Below are 19,647 nucleotides of genomic sequence, written 5' to 3' on the forward strand. Positions count from 1 at the left end.
GTGCTGGGGATGACTAGGGAACTGGTTACTTGTTTCCCTCTCTGACTTTTCAGGTGTTTGAGGGAGAAGCACACATCATCTCCTTCCGGTGTCTCACTAGTGGTCTCTGACAATGCAGTATGCAAACATGATGGACCATGTAGCCAGAAGGAAGGGAGGATTTCACCTGATGTAAATCTAGTTTTCAAGCAATTGTCTTAATCACTTATTTGAGAGGTAAGAGAAATGGAGTGTATGTACCACAGAGGTGCTTGTCCGTTCCTGATGGGAGGCAAGTGTCCGCTGCTGGAGTTCATGTAGCACTTTGTGTGGACTGGATACAAAGCCATGGCCCTCCCTAGATAATAATTTGGGGTATGGAGGACCTGAGGCCTTCACGATGTGGGTGCAATCTCGACAGACAAGAAAATAGTGAATTTGAACATCTGTGTAGACCTATGGCCAGTCTCTCCTCACCCAAGTGAAGGCAAGCATTTATACCCCATCCCACTACTGTTGTTTTGGTGAGTGTGCATGCGAGAGCAAGGGGTCACACACTTGGATGGAAGCAGCTCAGTTGGAGGATAGAAATCCCACATGCCCACAATCTTTCGTGAGTCATGGCATAGGTGCAGCCAGTGGGAAGGAGAAAGAAACATTAAGAGCTGCAGCTGATCTGTGATTATGCTATTACACATGCTGATCAAATGAGAGCAGGAGTTTCATTCCTTAATTAATGCGTCTACACTGCTACTTGGCAATACCATCTGTCTCAGAGCTCTTGCCCAGATGTAAAACGCAGTTACATCTACAGGAAAAATTAGGAAATGGCCTGAAAACACTTTTTCTTTACACTATAACATTTGGAACCTGGATAAAAGTTTAGCAAGTGCCTGCACGTATACTAAATGAGCAGTGGAGAGTAGATTCTTCGGAGTTAAAATAGCTATTGAGCAAAGTAGATTATGCAGTATTTGATCATGTATTTTCTAGTCTATCTGAATGTCTGCGCCTGTACCTTGTGATGTGGATGCTATTTTCTGCAAATGCAAACTTTTGTTACAGTTCCCTGCTATCCATAGGAATGCAAAATGAACTCTAAATATATGGAAACTTTCTATTACCTGCATAGACCAAAAAGCAGATGTTAGTCTTGAGTTGGTGGAGGTGAACAGCCAAATAAAGTTCAGCCAATTTTATTGGGAAATGAGGAAAATCAAGTGGAATATTTTCCACCATTAAATTGCCTTGCTTCTCCATCATGCTACTGGTATTAAAAAATATAGATTGGCTATGGGTGCCAGAAAAATATTTCATCTTGTAGAAAGAAGAGCATTGTGAGGGAAGCTGCAAAATAATTTACATTCTGATTTTCCAAGGTCTTTACTGGGGGGGAAAAAAAAGCAAAAAAGCAAAGTGCAGTTGGTAAAATAACTTGGAGAGAGGTTTTTTTTGTGAGAACGGGTTTTCACAAGACTCTTAACAGTGGATTTGGAATGGAAAGGGGTTTTCATGAGAGTCTTTATGTACCCATTGCAGTTTGTGAAAGGTGTGGCCATTCCATCACTTGAATAACTTGTCCTATAGAGGTTTTAATTGGGGCACCGTTTTGGTTGCAGTGCTTCAAATAACTCAGGAGTGTCAGGCATGGTTTTGGTTGAGCCTTCTTATTCAAACCAGAAGGACCAAGACCTTCTATGTTTTTGGTAATTGTTTCAGTTCAGCTGAGTTCTTTGTGAATTACCAGGAATGGCTTAAGTGTACTTTTGGATTCTACCTGATAAAGCAGCAACTTTTGATAAAACCGGGTCAGGTTTCCCTGACCTCTTTCTCTTAGCTTGCTCTGCCCTCTGTTGAGGTGAAATTAGGCCATTTGTATATTTTAGTCTAGTGATTTCTGTTTTCTTACAAGATGACTTGTAAGTTTCTTACAAACTTACTTCTGTTTTCCTACAAGCTGGAGTTTTTATGTACTGTTAGCATGAAAACATGTACCTTTTGCTTCAACATAATATGATTTCAGTGGTTTTGGTTCACTTTGGGATGTTTTGGTTCCAGTCTGACATTAAAGAGCATCCATTTGGAAGTGTTGAGGTTTTGGAAATGGAAGCTCCATTTCTAGCCCTGTCATAACTCCAGGATCTCAAAACTGTTGGGTGTGTTCCTGTGACAGTCATCTTTTAATGCTTTTCTGTCAGGCATCTGAGCTGTGGTGGTATCCATAAAGTTTGTAAATAATTTCAAATTGCAGTTTAAATAAGAAATATTTGCTCCTCATTCAGTAACGTTCCCTGTTGAAGCTCCGTTTTCCAGTTCTGTGGAATTCTAGCAAGACCATAAATTTCCTAGCAAAAGTGGCTGCGTTCAAAAGGGGTTCTGAGGGGCAGTTTCTTGCTGTTGCTTAATGCATGAACTTGTAATATTTGAACTCATAAGCTGTATCTCCTTGGACACAGGATGAAAGGTAGGGATAGAAGGAATATTTGTTGTATTCTGAATATGACATATTAGTCCAGAAGACTGTTGATTCAGCCCATGCTGCTTATTTAAGAGTGTGCAGAAGAAGCCTTCCAGAAACTTTTAGTTTTAAGAGGAAAACTATTCCATGTTAGAAAATAAAACATTAAAACTGCATATAGAAGAAATGCAAGTCTTTGAAGAAGAATATAGTGAAAATATATCCCACAGCTTTACCTGAGCCAAACAGAAATGCAACTTTAGCCTCTACTGATGTTCTGCATGCAGGACGTCATGAATGTGGAGCACAGAATGTTAACTTGAGCATTGGCTATTTGTATCTAACAGCAGGTTGTAAGTGTTAAGGCATTGAACTATTTCATTCACGTTCCTCTTTATTTGAAATAGCAAAACTTTTTTTTAATTCAAAGTGAATTGGCATGAACTTGATTCCACACTTACATATGTCCTAGTTGGGGAAGTTTATCAGTGCATATTTTGCTGTTAGCAAGTAAACCAAAACTAAAAACCTTAGCAAATACAGCTAAACTTGCATTTATTTATGGATAGGCTAGGTTGTATTTCTCCCTTCCATCCGTTCTGAAAGCAGAATTCACATTTGATTCTCTCTTCAAAGCCTTTGAATCTCACTTTCTTCTGTGTGCAGGGTACAGTTGACTCCTTTTTTAAAAACTAAATAGTCCTACTCCTTGAGAGTGAAGACCTTGAGGCTTGTGCTTTGTAATCCTATGGTACCCAAACAGGACTGGTCTGTGACACACTGAGCCAAATCAAACATCTGGATGTAGCAAATCACAGGGGGTAATAACCTTGTCTCAGGTCAGTCAAGCTGTCAGTTAGCAGACCAGTGCACATGCCCAGAGCTGTTTTGGGTGAGGTGCAGCTTGGGTAGGTCATATGACAAACAATGCATTGGATGCAGGACAGACATCCCAGCTGCTGCTCTGCTGAAGAAACAGCAGAAAGGCAGTGGCAGAGGCAAGAAACTTTTCATAGAATTGAGCTAGATTTATGAGGCTGAAAATTTACACAAAAAGGTTTGTATCAGTTTTGCTGTTGTTATCAATATTTTTTTATATAGAATAAAATCTTATCTTTGAAAAACATTTCTTCCCACTAAAAAAAACTTATTGTGCTTTTTTTTTGTTTTCCCTAGTAGACAAAAATATTTCAGATTCCAAAATATTAAGAGCATAATTATGAGAAAGCATTTCTTATGAAAATACTTATTAGAAAATACTTTGTCTTTGTCAGGATTTTTTTTAGATCCCCAGCCTTATCTCAGTGCCTACAGTAGAAGCTGAGAGCTCTGTTTCATCCAGCCTCTTTCTGGATCGGCCTAAAGCAGAGTTGCTCAAGCTATTGATATTTTCCACATGGTAAAGGCAGAAACTTTTCTCTTCATCCCATAGAAAAGCTTTTCTAATACTGGATGGAAAGACCTTCTAAAACTTTGAATGTATGCTATCCCCAGTAAGATAGACCTTCTATCTAAAATATTTTCCTTCTCAGATTTTCCTCTGATGGAAAGATATCGAGTGATTCTTTCCATGCATTTGAGTACCAGGGTGAAAAATAATGTTGCAACAAGCTCTTCAAGATCTTGGAATACAAAGGTGATATTATTCAGGTTAGGGGGGGTTTTTTGTTTTGTTTTGGGTTTTTTTGTTGTTTTTTTTTTGTTGTTGTTTTTTTTTTTTCCCCCTAATGTCTTCAGATGAAAAGTGTGGGTCAGAAAGAATCTGGAAGGTTACATACATCAACACCTCACCAAGACATCAAGCATGTGGAATTCAATATTGCAGTGATTATGCTTGAAAGAATGCTTGAAAGAATTCTCCTTGGTTACCCTACCAAGTGCACATATATCAGGTAGTCACAGGTCTTCAGAAAACAAACCAAAAATCCACCAAATAATCCCTTTTTGAGTTGGTCTATTTCCTGTAATTTTCTAACTAGCATAAAGTAGCCAGATTCTGTGGTCTAGACTGATTTGTTCTGCAAATTTTTTTTGTAGGGATTTACAAACCACAGAGAGTTGGAATGGATCAGAATAAATATTTGCTCATGCACCTACTGATTAGAGCTTTCAAAGTCCCCAATCTTGTTACAACACACATGTGAGCAGTAGCATTCATATAGGTTAGGTAAATATAAGGGGTTTGCTCTCTCCCCACTTCTCCCCTCCTCAATTTCAGTTTCATGGAGACAACACATCAAATGTGGTGCATTTTAATTTTTTTTTTTGTATTCCTCAGTGTTTTTGCCTGGCACAATTATCTGAGAGTGTTACTGTACCAGAGAGTACATTTTTTAGAATCCTTTTTATCCCCCTCCCTTAATATCAAGCATATTATTACTCATCTTGGAGCACTTCATCACTGCTGTTTCTGAGTTGGAGATTTCTCCAAGTATGATAGCAGCTGCAGCTAATAACATCAATTATACAACATTGAGGTTCCTGTTCTCCTTTTTTGACTGGAGGAAGTTCGTCACTAGGACATGCCACATAATTAATTGCCCTTTTTCTCTGTATGCAAACATTATAAAAGCTTTAGTCTTGCTGTGTCTATGAGAGAATAGCAGTAAAAAGATTCACTTGCTGAAGCCGCAACCCCACTTGTTAGGGTTGCTTAGTGTGCAGGGGTGAAAAAGATTTAGTGAATTTGCATTAAAAAGGTCTGGTGCTTTTCAACTCTCCCCACTGTCTATACATTTGTAAAAGGAGTGTTCTGATGTGCTAACTTGATCCAAACTTTCTTATGGTTGATGGTTTTCTTATTAAAACACAAATGAAAAACTGGGTAGGTATGGCAGCTGTCTCCATGGAGTATTGTTAATACAGTCAGAAATACAGCATTACCCTCCTGCTGCAACTTAAAAATATATGTATTTTAAAGGACTTAAGGAAAAAAAAAAAAGCAACGTTTTTTAACCAATATGCCTAAAGTCATAAACTAAAATAAATAGTCACAAACTAAACCATAAACTGAGTCATAAACTAAAATGCGTGTGTGGGTAATTTAGTTGTTGACAACATTAAAAACACTTCAGGCACAACAAAAGATAAAAGATATATTTTAAGAAGAAATTTGTTGTAGGTATTTATTTAAATTGATTTCTCTATATATATTCATGTATTCGCAAATTTGAAAGAGTTTTGATGTTTTTCTCCAAGGATGGCATGCGACCAGTCAAGGCAAGAGAGGAGGGCATTACTAAGAGAGAAGTGCGGAAAAATAAAATCAGTGATGACAAGGCTGGATTGGGTGGGGTAGAGAAGTGCTGGGGTAGCCAAACAGCCAGGACATGATTGCAAGGAGTGAAGGTATAGAAGCCAAATGTCTGAAAATTAGTTTGTGGGCAAGTGGCTCTGCAGAAAATTTTAACACGTTCTCTTTTTTTTTCATGTTAAATTCTGTCTCCAGAAACCTTATAACTTACAGAAAAAGGGCAAGATAAACTTGATAAAAGAAAGCCAGAAATGCCAACATACCGGGTTGTTTTTTAAACCAGTTAAGCTTATTGATTTCCTATTTGTTAACCTGAGACCTTTTGGAGTCAATTTATGTGCTGTTACTTTGAGAACATTTGTAGATAACTTTTGACTTTTAAATGCCTAGAGCCCAAGGATTGCTTTGGGTATTTGGTGAAAGTGAGGGCAGTGGGGAGAAAGGGGAGAAAAAAAAAAAAAAAAGTAGTACTTGGCAGAGTCTGTCCTTTTTCCTGCTGGATGTTTTTCAGGTGAACTACCCAGTTATGCTACTGTATGTCAATCAGGCCAACTCTGTGGAACTAAGGATTATTCCACAAATCCTATTTTAATAGTTCTTTTAATGGTACTTTTCCTCAAGTCTTACTTTTTCCCTAGGACTTCCTACCCTGACTGGGAGTCTCCCATCATTCCCAAAGCATTCCATTTCCCTGGCTTTCACCCATGCTGGGTACTGTGCTCTGCAGCTGGGAATCGGTGCTGTGTCCCCCACAGGCCCGGCGCAGGGCTGCTGCCACTGATGGCTTTATCAGATGGACAGAGACATTCCAAGTATGCTTCTGGTCACTGTGGGATATGGGAATATAAAAAATAATGAAAAAGGAAGACTTAGACCAAAGCTGTTAGTCAAACTGGGCGTTTTTGTCAAGGCTTTTTTTTTTTTTTTCTTATTTTTTTCTTAACAAGTGAAATTCTTTACTCCTAAGCAGATTGTTAAAGCTGTGTTGATGCCATTTTCTTTTCTTTTTAAAGCTGTGTTTTGAGCAGCTGAAAGCTGCAGGTTAGGTAAAACTATTAATGACCATTTTTTGACCTCTGCTCCAACCGCCCACAGCGGCTGCAAATTTTTAAATGTCTGACGGCTGCTTGGCTCTCCGCAGCATCATTATGTTGGTTGACAGCAGATGAGGTTTCAGAGGTAAAAAAAGTCACTTCCCAAATTGCACCCTGCTGGCATGGCCAGTAGGCAGATTAAAAAATGGGAGTTCAGTGACATGGTAGGGGAGAAGAACTCGGGGGTTTTTTTATGAGCAAGGCATGCCAAGAGTTCCCTCTGATCCTCTCTGGCTGCATGTGTGGTGGGGGCAAATCACGACACAGGGCTAGTGTGGGGAGAGTGCTTTGCAAGATGTTATTGCCTCAGAAAGAGGAACACTTACCTCACATTGCTGTAAGGGCTGTAAAATATTCTGGGATTTCTGGTATTTTTTTTTCAGTTTTCATGGTTGCCGCTCTTGAGCACTTTCCAGATGTGTTAGAGCTGCACAGTGAGCGGCTTCCCAGCCCTCCTGCCTTTCCTAGAGGAGGTTGTGTAAGTGGTGAGACTTTCCTTTGCCTTCCTCCATCCTTCTTTGCCCATCCTTCTCTCTCTTTGCCAGCTTCCTGGGCCTGAGAGAGTCTTGCCTGAACCTTCAGAGAACCTGTCAGGATGACCAGGACAGAAGGATAGGGAGGAAGAAGTGATAAATAAGAAGGGTGGCAGAAGAAATAGTGGGTTTAGCAAAGGTGCTCAGCTGTTTCTATGTAGATCAATGTCTTCCAAGGCACTGTTTTTTCCAGTTGGCACAGGGAGTTATCCTAACGCTGTGGTGGTGTTCAACCCCAGCGGTGGTTGAGAATCTCCCATCCCAGTGATGTGTTGGAACCCTTTCCTCTGGATCAGTGTGCCAAGGCAGCATACAGTGAATAGATGCACTGAGGGAAGGTTCACTTACAAACAGTGTTGTTCCTTGGACAAATGTACGTATCCAGGAGTAATAGCCTTTAAAATGTTTCACTGTTTCTTCAGGCACTTCACACATTTGCTCTCCTCAGTCTTCAGAGCTGTAGCATCTTCTTGCCTTGACTGTCACAAGGAGTGTTTGCTTTGTAGGCATGTTAAAGGTTGGGAATTTGTGGGGTCTCCAGACCACGATTTTACTGTTTTTGTCCCTGCAGCCACTTCCTGCCCTTCTTAGAGGTAGTGCTTCCTCCTTTCTTGTATCTTCTGTTCTCTGGCTCATGCCGAGTTTGGTGTCCTTCATGCTCTCTCACAGAGTGCCCTGCCCGTTCCCCAAAGCCCATGCTCTTTGGTGGTCTTTTGGCTGGATACTGCTTAATTCAGTCATTTGAAATTGGAGTCTTGTGGAAAACACTAAATACTGGACAATAAGTGAGGCAACAGCATTTCATGGTATCAGCTGGAGTCACAAGTCATGTCAGCAATGGCAATGCCCAGCCTGACAACCTCTGGAGCAGGGCTGAATTCTGTGAATCTCAGTCTTGAGTGCTAGATTGAACTTTTCCAAAAATTTATAAAACCTTAAGCGCTCCAGACAGTATTTTTATGGGGAGTGATTGCATTGTGCTCAGGAGATATCTTTCTCAGCTGGGCCATTAAATGAAAAGCTGAAACCTGCCTGTGATGCCAAGAGATGAGTGCTCAACAAAATGAAAGCATGCAACTTAAATTGCAAACATTCGTCTGTTGCCTGCTTTCCTACTTGCTGCTGGTTGATTCACAGTCATCCCAATAAAAATAAAACCTCACCTGCAAGAAAAGCAGAGAGGGTAATGCCCATAAATGAAAAAACTTCCACGCTTTGCACAACCTGCATTTTGAAATTTAGCTTCAACTTGCAAGTGCATTGGCTTGTCCTGCCTTAAATTCCTGCAGAAGGACAGATAATTTTGATACATGGTGCGAGATGACTGTGCCATTTAAAAAATTCTGAAAATATTTCCAGACCCAGTCGGTGCACCCAGGGCAGCTGCGCTTCCAGGGAGCTGCGTGCCAGGGGCCGTGCCAGCAGGAAATGCAGCGTGACCTGTGGCGAACCTGGAGGGTGGGAAACACTGAGAGAAGATTTCTACAGGCAGCTCTGAGTGTCCCAGGCAGTTACTGGGTGGGTATGGACACAGGAGCCAACGCTAAGCCAAGGAAGCAAGCAGGATCGGTAGGAGAATTCTCTTCCCATCACGTGCATGGCTGCAAAGCACTTCTGATCATGTCTCTGTGCCGATGGGCTGACAGCATTGCCTTCTCCCCTCCTACAAGCTGGCTCTGCACACATGAAGCCTGGCTGTGAAATAGAAATGCTCTTTGGAAAGCATAATATTATTTTAATCATAAATTATTTGGAAACGCAATACAGAAATAGCTTCACATCACTTCTTCCAGAGGGGTGTTTTTGCAGTCAGGGTCTTTATCAGCTTCTCAGTGGGAACTGAATTAATATTGCCACAAAAATGCAAACAGTAGTGCCTTTGATAAAGCAATTTGGCATCTCTTAAGCAAAAAGATGTTTTGTTTTCCTAAGATACAACACTGTTTGCAGTGCAGGGACCTGCCGTATGTGCCAGCATACGGAAAGAAAGTACCAGTTTTGTTACCATTTGTGTGGGGAAGGAACCAAGCAGGCGGCTGTAGAAGCAGTTGCAAAGCGATCTCTGTTATTGCAAGGGGGGCAGCCAGGAAGCCCAGAAGTGAGTGTTGGTGGCAGAGGTGCTGGTGGCCTGCAGTCAGCCTCCTGGCTTAGCTGCCCCCGAGCATTTTATCAAGGGCTTTCCTTCTCCTCAGTTTTGCTTTAACTTTTCCCATCGTGTGCTAGAGCAAGGCTGGTCCCCACTGCTGCCTCCTCCCTTTGCAGAGTGGAAAAGCTTTCCTGGCCGTACAGTAGGCATCTTTGTAAAAATGTGAAAATGCCTTTTTAGTACTTTCTGGTGTCCCATGGGTATTATGTATTTGATTAGGGCATTATTTTGATTTTTAGACTGCCTTTGGCTCAAGAATCCTGAAAGGAAGCTGTTGTTGCAACTATTTTAATCTGATTTTACAAGCTGATTCCAGCTTGATTCCCAGCACAAAGAAACAAAGAAGAGCTCAGTTGCATTTTTCATCCAAAAGTAAAAACCCCTCCTCCTTTGAAGCTCTTCTGTAGAGCGTTATGTTTAGAGAGCAATTTGCTATTGTTTAAATTTAATCTCCATAATTACATTGGGATTGGATTAATGATGGCTTATTTTCTGAGCCATTATTTTCTGGCACACACAGCTATCGAGCATAAAGCCAGGTCCTCTTCAGCTATAAACTGGCATTGCTCCACCAAAGTCAGTGGAATAATTCCACTTCATATTGTGTCAGCCCAGATGTGATACTAGAGATGTTTTGAAGAAAGCATCCTTTTGGAGTTTGTTGGCCTTGAATCTTTGTATTATTGTAAAGGTGTCTAGGCATTAACTTAAAACTGCATTAAAACTGCACACAGCTGGTTGTTGTATCTAACCCACCTCAGCTGGACCCAAAGGGATCAGCAAATGGTGCAATGCCAGACTGAACCATAGGTATCTTGACTTTTTTGAATGTTCAAAAACTGCCTTTAATCCCAGTGGATGTGGGACAAGTTCATCAGGGAGGTCTGGCAGACTTTTACATGCCCTTATCTATGAGAACAAACCTTGGTCAGTTTGTTTGGGATACTGTACGGAAAATCCAGGGGAGATGACTGAGAAGCAGAGGGACTGCTTCTTTTTGGAATTAATTATTTTTGCTCATTCTGCTTTTCAGAAATGGGTGAAAGGGCGGGGAGAATTTGGGAAGATCTGACATGCAGAAGAGCAGGAGCAGTAGGCAGTGGACTTGATGTAGGTGATGAATCCCCCATCATGATTGGGGTGATAGAAAGAAACAGTCTTTTCTTGGAAGATTCTGGGAGGCTGTGTAGAATTGCTCTGATCACAGAAGGTAGTTGAAGTTGCTGACCTGAGACCAAGGTGGGAAGAAATTATCTCCCAACCTCTTGTGCATGTTGGGCAGGGAAGGGTTTGCTTTCAGACCTTGTATTTTAATGTCTCATCTGAGTTTCTTCTCTTTTAAAGAATTGTCCTTCTCACCACCAGTGAAATGGCTTGTTAATAAATCATAGTTTTGAAAAGGGGAAGGTTTTGCTTTCTTTTGGGTTTTTACAGTAGGGAGAAAGTGGTCAATCCTGTCCGTAAGCAATAGTAGATTTAGGATGTTGCTGTGGTGGGATAGGCATCTTGGTGCCCAAGTGGCAGCGGGACACGTTGCATATATGTAAGTGTGAAAAACAGGCAGCAGTGATCCTTTTCTGATGCATCCTCACTACTTCCAGGAGCCATCTGTTTTTGCTGCTGGCCTGCTCTTGAACCTGCAGGTCCACCTAGAGCAATGTAACCTCTGTTTCCTTAAACAGCAGAAAGTATCTGTAAAGCCTTTTAGTCTTCTCTCCTTCCTATTTGAAGATATTAAACTGGTACATTGTGCTCTTTGGGTTGTACTCTGCAGTTTTTAAAACAATGTTTAGGAATTGCTGTTTATTTTAGGCAGAAATGTCAGCTTTAATCTTTAACAGTAACAGTGCTTCTGCAGTTGTGATCATCTGTCAGAGAGTGGGACCGTTTGGGAGAGGTGCTATCTTTTTTTAGATTGAGCTGATGTCAGTCTAAAAAAAGTGAAAATAAAGACAAGCCTTCAGGCACATCGTGGGCATCTCTTCAGAGTAAAAAGAAAGCACTGGAGACCCCATCCATGTAGATCCACTGTGGAACGGGGGGCAAATTGTAAGACCCAAATGAAGACCGAGTCTTGCTCTGAAGCTAGACATCCCTCAGACTGGGCGTACAAACCCCCACATTCTCACTCTCTTTTGCTTCAAAAGAAGCAACTAGCAACTGTGGGCCAAGATCATGGAGGGGGGATTTAAGCTTGCATAAATTTTATTCTGTGCAAGCTATTGTCAGCCAGTATTGAAGAAATTCTGGTGATACCATTATAAGTTCACAGCATAGATCAGTCACATATGTACTCGGTCCATTTATTAGAGGGGACTGTTGGAGCTTTAGTAATGCTTAAAGCATTTGAGGCCTAATACACTGTTTCATTGCTCCAGATGTGATAAATGCTGTTGACTTAGAGCAGAAATTGGTGAGGTCATACTTAGGAATTGCTTTTGTGCTGATCATGTAGATGCGATGGTGAATCTCCTGTCAACAATTCCAGTTTTCAGAGGTTTTCTCATTTTATTTGGGAACAGGTCACGTGTGAAGGCTGAGAAGAAATGAATAGGAACAGCTTACATTTGTTCTCACCTGAATTCACAACACTTATGCAAAACTCACTTTGCATAAGCAGGCTATGAATCCTGGCTGCTTTTCCTGGAGCATGGTAGCTGTGGCCCTTCAAAACCAAGTCACCATTAAAGATCTTGGTGTGCAAAGGATTTTTCAGTAGTTTCAGCTTTGCTGGGGTCAGGACAGATGCGGAATGGCCTGTCCTAAATAGTCCTATCTTATTAATTTGCAACCCCACTCCTCTGCGCCCTCCAAGGAACCCCATTGTCATGGAAATCATAATTATTTATATAGGAAATTTATTCTTTTAAAAATTGCTTCTGGAGCTCTAGGTTAGTATTTTTGGCTTTATTACATAGAGTTTGAACTAGAAACTTTCTTAAGCCAGTATTTTAATTCTCACCTGAGCACTTGACCTAACACTTCTCTCAGCAGCTGAGAACTGGAGAAAATCTCCAGATATCATGATACATGGTGCTGCTGTTTGAAGTGAAAATTGTGTTTCCTCAGGAAGGGCTCTTGACCTGTTATTTCTGCATACTGGTTTAATTTAGATCCAAAAAGAAATGCTTAAAATCCCAGTGCAGAAGGAGAGTTTATTTCCATGACTGTCGTTAGACTTATGTTTCCTTTGGTCCAAGGTGTGTGCTACACTGTCAAATGGAAGTAGGATGGTATAGTTACCGAAATAGATGTGTTAATTTCTCAATTAATTTTTTTTTTCTGTGCAGTGTTTTTAAAGTAACAAGTATTGTAAGCAGCACACTATTTTTATACCAGGGACATTTTGTGCTGAAATTGACTATTGCAAAACTGGGTTGAATACACAAAATTCAAAACCACAGTAACCCTAATTTTGCCATTCTTGTCTTTTTAGCTGCTCAACAATAGTGCTGTGTTTGTATAGTATTTAAAAATATTTGTTAAGGGGAATGTAAAGAGCTTCTGGCAGGCTTCTCTCTTAACTCTTTTTGCATGCTCTGCCAGTCTGCTCAGAAATGGGCTCTAGTGGAAACTTAGAGGTGACACCAATGTCCAGAGCTCACGCCTTCCTTTGCATTGCAAGTGAAGGAACAGCCACCAGCCAGGATGGGGCTGACTTGCATGGGTGGGCAGTCCCTCTAGCTCATGATGGACTAAAATCTGTTTGACAGCTCCTTTCCCAACTCGCCCTGGTATGTGCAGGCCTGGATTTGTAACCTCCAAGGACTAACTCCAGCAAAAGAGCAGTAATGTATGATAGATAATGCAGTCTGACCACGAAGATGAATTTTTTAGGCTATAGTTCACGCCATGACCTTAAAAACACTGGTTCTACCTGGCTTGGTCCTCACATTCCAGACAGTGCTCTGGGAAAAGGTTATGGGAGCCCAACACCATTCAGGGCTTCTACCTTCCCACCTGCCCCAGCTGTGAGCTGCCTGATTTTCCCTGCAAGAGCTTTGCACAGTGGGGACATTCTTATGTCCATCTTCAGAGGGAAATTAGCTTTGGATTTCACATCACCGGTCAGACTGACCAAAATGTATTCATGTGGAAAAAACAAATAATAGGAAAGCAGCTTGAGAAATGATTTCTGCTTTTTGCTGTTGCCTTGCATTTTGGTGTATGCTGTCTGTATTTTGAATACAAGCTCATATGATGCATTGTAATGTGATAGCAATCCAGACTGGGTAATCCTGGGAACCAGCAGCTTGAATCTTGCCTTCCCAAATTTTACTGTTCTAAAACTTGACTTCTTTGTTAGAAATGAAGAGTTTCCAGGGGGCAAAAAGCCCCCAGAGAAGGACTGTTGGCATTTTATATTTTTAAGCTGTCTTGCTGGATGAAAACAGTTGATTATTAGCTTGATGGGGTGACAATGAGTATATAGAACTTAAATATCTCACCATTCCCACAAAGAAAAAAAAGTCCACCCTCCATTGTATCATGGGAAGATACATAGCCAGAAAAACTTTCCAACTCGTTAAACATTTATACTTGCTTCATACAAGCTTAATGTAGGCTGTTTTCCATCCTGTGGTGTTGTTGGGCTGCTTCTGAACTGATCCCAGTGGAGGAGGACACTATCAGCTTAGCAGTATTTCTTTCTTATAGCAGAAACCTGCCTTTCTTATAACAGAATAAGCTGAATTGCTTAATTTGAAGGATTAAAAAAAGATTTCCTTGTTTGTGCGTTTCAGCTTGTTTATTCTGCCAGGCCTGATAACAAAATCAGCCTGAATGTTTCCCCTGTAATCAGTTTAGTCAGCTTCTATGATTGTGTGGCATATTGGGCAAGGACAGGGATAAAGGAAGAAAGTTTAAAAAAAACAGGAAAATACTATTGTGAATATATCAGGCAAGTTATAAACTGAGAAAGGGTAATTGGAGTCAAACATCATACCTGCTGCTACTTGTTTTGCTCTGTGGTAGATGTTTTGGTGGGCTTTTCTTCTTCCTGTGACTTGTGTTTGACTTTTTAGGAGAGAAATGTGGGAAAAATACTGATTTAAAGGACTAGAGTTTGGTTATATAACTTTTAAACTGCACACTTAGTCATGATGAGTGAAGATCAGGCCACTGTAGCTGACTTGAGGTCAGAAAGGAACAACAAAAAGTGATGTGGCTCTCTCTTGTGCACTTGGAGAGACCACATCACGTCTTGATGTTGGGCAAGAGCTGGCAGGAAGCATCAACGACTCCTTTGCTGCCTCTGGTGTAATTTTAGCTTTCTGGCACCCTGATGGAGTTCTGTTGCTTGTCCTGGTTGTGTCCTTCCCCTTGCTCTTCCTGCATCTTCTTTATCATCCTGAGCCACGAGCCTGGGGAAAAGCCGCCTCGCTGCACCTCGCCTGTAGGTCAGCTCCTCCCTGTGACAGCACGGAAGGGGGTGTGGGTTTCAACTGGTCACTGCACCCATGAGCGAAAATGTAGTGAGTTCTAAATCAAAAATGGTTGCTTCATATGTGTGCCTCTTCAAACCCATGGATTTAGACATTCCCTCACCATTAATTACATCCTCTCGTCTTTTAGCAGTGAGTGAGTAAACGGGGCAAGCTGGGCACGTCCTGCTGCAAGCAGCCCAGTGCAGTTTCTCATTGTTGGCTACTTACAAGTTTCTCAAAGTACATGGATTCTCTCTTTGGGGAAGTGCATCCTGTGGGACTCTCCTCAGGATGGGGAGTGATCAGGCAGCTCAGGTTCCATATCCGAGGGCGTACATGCAAGTGACACCAACCAGTCCAGTATTGCCGCAGTCAATCCCCATTGAACACAGGAGCAGGTGCTGCAAAGGGAAGCCCAGATCACCCATAACCAATAACCAGAGAGATGATTCCTGGTGGCACTTGCAGTGAGTGTGTTACCATCATTCCCCTTGGTGCGATCTCTGACGGAGATGCTGGGCATCACAACCTCAGTTCTGGAAGCTACAGAGCCCAGTCACCCTCACTTGCCTGTTGTTTGACATCTGAGGTGCTCAGACAGATGCAGTGCAAGACTAACAAAACTGGCAGCACTGTCTGACTCTGACAGCAGTTTGAGAATTTGCCTGTTTGCCTTGTGGCAGCCCTTAACACATTATCCGCCAGTGTGGTCTCCCACAGAATGCTCAGCAGCAGTTATGCAGAGGTGAAAAGATTTCCAGGTGGCTTCAAAGAGAAGGATGTGACTAACTGTCTCACAGGGAGCCAGGACACGGACCTAGCCAGATGAGGCAGCTCACATGGAAGGGCTGCCAAAAGAAAGGGAGAGGACGGATGAAACTGTGACTGGAGAATGAGGAGGAGCTGGCAGTTGGGCAAGGTAGAGGGGAAAGTCTCCATGGGCTGTTTCCAGCAGCTGGGAGGTGTCTGTTCTTCAGGGAGGTAACCTGTGGGTAAAGTGCTGAACCTCAAGCATGCTGGCTGTCATTCCTGGCTCTGCCGCAAACCTCCGCCGCCTGTCCTTGGACAAGTCACTCTCCCGGTGACTCAGTATCCCAGCTGGAGAACAGGCATTGCTGCTTACCTCATGGGGATGTTGTGAGAGTAGGCTTGTGGACGCCTTTGCAGTCTGATGTATTAAATGGTTGGGGGGTAACAACAAAAAATGACCACAAAGACAAACATTGAAAGGGATCTGTTCTCCCCTTGCTGCCTCTGTACGTAATTGTGTCCCTAATGATAATGTAATGGTGACTTATTCATCACTGACATGTACTCCTTCATTTCCACTGGTGGGAACAGCTTTTTGTTTTTACTTTTTGTCCCCTCAGGCTTGTAAAGATGTGATTTTGTATGTTTATATAGTATGTTAATGTTTTAAGCAATTTCTGGTAGAAAATTAGAAAAAATAACAAACAGTTAATTAAAGTCAGACTAAACTGAGATGTAATCAAGTGATACAAGAGTGGGTCTGGAAGCAGAGTTTGCAAAGGGAGCCTCAAACAGAGAAAATGCAAATCCTGCGACTTAAATAAGGAGAAATTCTGTTTTATGTCTGTCTTAAACCCTATGCCTGAGAACGTACCCTAGGAAGTCTAAGACCAGAAACAAAAAGTGGTCACTCCTCAGCTCTCTCATTCTAAAATAAGCTTCTGCAAAGGAGGGGGAGCTCTGGTTGACTTTAACCCTCAAAATAAATATCATGTTAATCGTATTCACTCGCAAGGTGGTCCAATGGCTAGTGTACAAACCCGTGAGCCAGAAAACAGGACATTTTAGGGTACTCAGGGAATTGTTTGACCTGGTGCTATCACTTGGTTCTGCCTGTGCCTGTGTGTGCTAAAGCAGAATGGAACTATTTGTCTCCTCGCTTGGAAGAGGGCTGTGAGACTTAGTGAAATGCTGTAAAGAACATGGAGAGCCACAGGTGGAAAATGCTGGGAGCGGTCACAAGCTTCTGAGTTTTACACAGGAGCAAAAAGCCTGTCAAAGCTGGCTTTTCTTTAAAAATTAGGAAATCCCAAAGGAACTGGCTAGAGAAGAGGAACATTCATATTCACTTAGTACTGCATTTGAAAAGCTTTAATTGCATAAGTTTTCCTGGCACTTGCCAGGGCTATCTTTGGAGAAAAAACCAAGATTCTTGGTTTTTTTAGAAGGAACAGGTGGCAGCATGTAGAAACCTTTGGTTGTTAAATTTTAGTCATGGTTCCTTTTTTTTCTCTTTCTTTCCTTTTCCCATCTGCAGTTGAGTATGACAAGGAGTTCACGCCTCACCAGCGGCACCACAAGGAATTCAAATTTAATTTGTCTCAGATTCCTGAGGGCGAGGCCGTCACAGCCGCTGAGTTTCGGATCTACAAGGACTGCGTTGTGAGAAGCTTTAAAAACCAAACCTTCCTTATCAGCATCTACCAGGTGCTGCAGGAACATCAAAACAGGTATGCAAGAGGGGGCTTGCTCTGTGCCACCAGCTCCTCTCCTGGAGAAGGCTGAGCTTATGCATTAATATTGATAGGACTGAAAATAAATATCAGGTTTGTTCATGTTAACAGGGTTATGTTATTGCATGGTCCTTTCCTTTTGGGAAATGGGCATGGTAGAGTGGGAATGAGGGTGTGACATAGCCGCAAGCTTTGTCTTTAAATAAAGAAAGAATCTGCTGAGAAGCAGTCGATTTTTAAAGCACTGCTGGCATTGCTGTTGTGTACTGAAATTCACATATCCCCTTTTAACTTAATACTACCAACCTGTTTGAAAAATAGTGGTAATTAGTTCAGACTTGATCTACTCTCAGCTGGACTTATATTAAAGTAAATAAAGCAGAAGAAAATTCAGCATGCTGACCACAGGTACAAAATCATTTCCGGTCTTGCAGTGGCAATGAGAGAGGAAAAGTGAGAGAGGCAGGGTAGAGACTGTGACACAAAAATCCAAACAAGTGTAAATGGAGTGATTAATTTAAAAAGAGTAATGTTTCAGATGGAGGAATCATGTAAGGCTAGAAGATGGAAATACATGGTCAATTAAATGTCAGAGTAATGCTGTGGTACAAAAGTGTTTCATTACTTCTACCAAAACTTGTCAGGACTGTAACTGTTCCTCTGCTGCAGGCATTAAAAAAAAAAAAAGAAAAAAAAAAAAAAAAAAAAAAAAAAAAAAAAAAAAAAAAAAAAGAGAAATCAAAACCATCAGTGTTTGAAAAAAGCTCCATTTGTTTTATCTATGAAGGCTTCATGGGTGTTTTCCTTTCTGCTCCTTTTTTCTCCAGCCTTTCCACTGGTACCATTTGGAGGGATTGGCCTTTGATGATTGGCAGTTCTTAGGGCAACATCAAATAGCTCGTGGTTCTTCTGTGGGGAGTGTGGCCTCTGGGGAAAAGAGAGAAATACTCGGGTAAATAGGTGTTGGGGAAGAAGGTGTGGGTTTTAGAAGATCAGTGTTCCCTTTGTGCTTCAACTACCAGATTGCCAGAGTGCCTCCTGAGGTGGTGTGCATGCTGCTTAGGATGTTACATCAATGCCAACATGAAGAACTGACCAAAGTCCAGTCAGTCATACAGATTTCGTAGATGTTAGATATATTGTTCATTCAGAGCCACATTTCAGGAAAAATGGCAAGTGTTGGTCTGCTTCAGGTTCCACAAGCAGAGATCCCACCTCTGGAGTAGTAAGAAAACCTCTGCCAAGTGTCTGTGGAAGAAATTGATACGCTGCTCTGTGACAGTCACCAAAGCAGGGCACAGAATAGGAGAACTGTCAGCTTTTATGTGGATATAACATTTTTTTGGAGTAAACTGAGCAAGCAAGGCAATGTGGGAAAGAGAATAAAGTACTGGATAAAGTACAGGATAAAATCCCTAGTATACCTTGTTCCTAACAAATTTGCAAACTCTCTGCCCTGAAAGTGGCTGTGTGCAACAATGGTGCTGGGACCTTATATCTCTGTTTCACACACCATACCAGAAGCATGCCGAAACGGGATTGGACTGCAAAACTGTGACGTGTCCTTTGGCATCTGCATGTCCTGGGCATCCCTGGGTGCTGAAGACCTCCCTACAGACAGAGCAGAGACAGCAGCGCCTGGGTGGGGATCACCAGGCGGTCTCTGTCCAGGAGCTGGCGAGTATTTTGGGTCTTTCCATTCCCTTCTGCCACATTCATTCTGCTGTGTCTGGCGGCCATGCTGAGGGGATCCCGCCACTGGGACTGGGAATCATAATGCGGCTTCCTCCAGGCCCAGACTGCCAGCAATTCCCTGTGCCTCCTGACAGGGGCTAGGCGTGAACCGCTGACCCAGGGATGAGTGTCTGTAGTTCATTACTAACCTCTGACTCATCCAGTCCCTCAAGGCTCCCTTTTTGTTTCTTTTCCTGCTTTATTTATTTACTTTTACTGGTGGGAAGGAGGGAGACGTTTGGCTAAAGCATTTTGTGCTTCAGATGAGTCTCTGGGACTTGTCACATCATCCTCACAGAGGTGGGCAAGATGTGGCTCACAGATTCTTGCAGCTGTAGAAGGGACATGCCCTTTTCCATTCTTTTTTCCTTTCAGCTTAAAGGGCTCTTTCATGTATGTGCAAAATGTAAAATCATACTTGAAAACGTGTGCTTCTCTGTGAAGACATAGATAGGCTTGTATTTTCTGTGTATATCTGTATATAAAAGTGCGTATATTTTTATTAATTGTCCCCTTTATATTAAAAATATGCAGATATTAA

General features: G+C 41.9%; 1 protein-coding gene across 2 annotated transcripts in view; it reads left to right on the top strand.

The window, feature by feature from the left end:
* The window catches only part of BMP6 (bone morphogenetic protein 6), an 87,945-nt gene that overhangs the window by 45,724 nt on the left and 22,574 nt on the right, over positions 1–19,647 (top strand). For both annotated transcript variants that reach the window (XM_066187840.1, XM_066187832.1), the window contains exon 2: positions 17,177–17,369. In XM_066187840.1, coding sequence (XP_066043937.1) covers positions 17,177–17,369 — 193 coding nt within the window. The remainder of the gene's footprint in view (positions 1–17,176; positions 17,370–19,647) is intronic.

Source organism: Chamaea fasciata, unplaced genomic scaffold, assembly GCF_029207755.1.
Source record: "Chamaea fasciata isolate MVZ Bird 193981 ecotype frontalis unplaced genomic scaffold, bChaFas1.0.hap1 SCAF_1, whole genome shotgun sequence".
Lineage (NCBI taxonomy): Eukaryota > Metazoa > Chordata > Aves > Passeriformes > Sylviidae > Chamaea > Chamaea fasciata.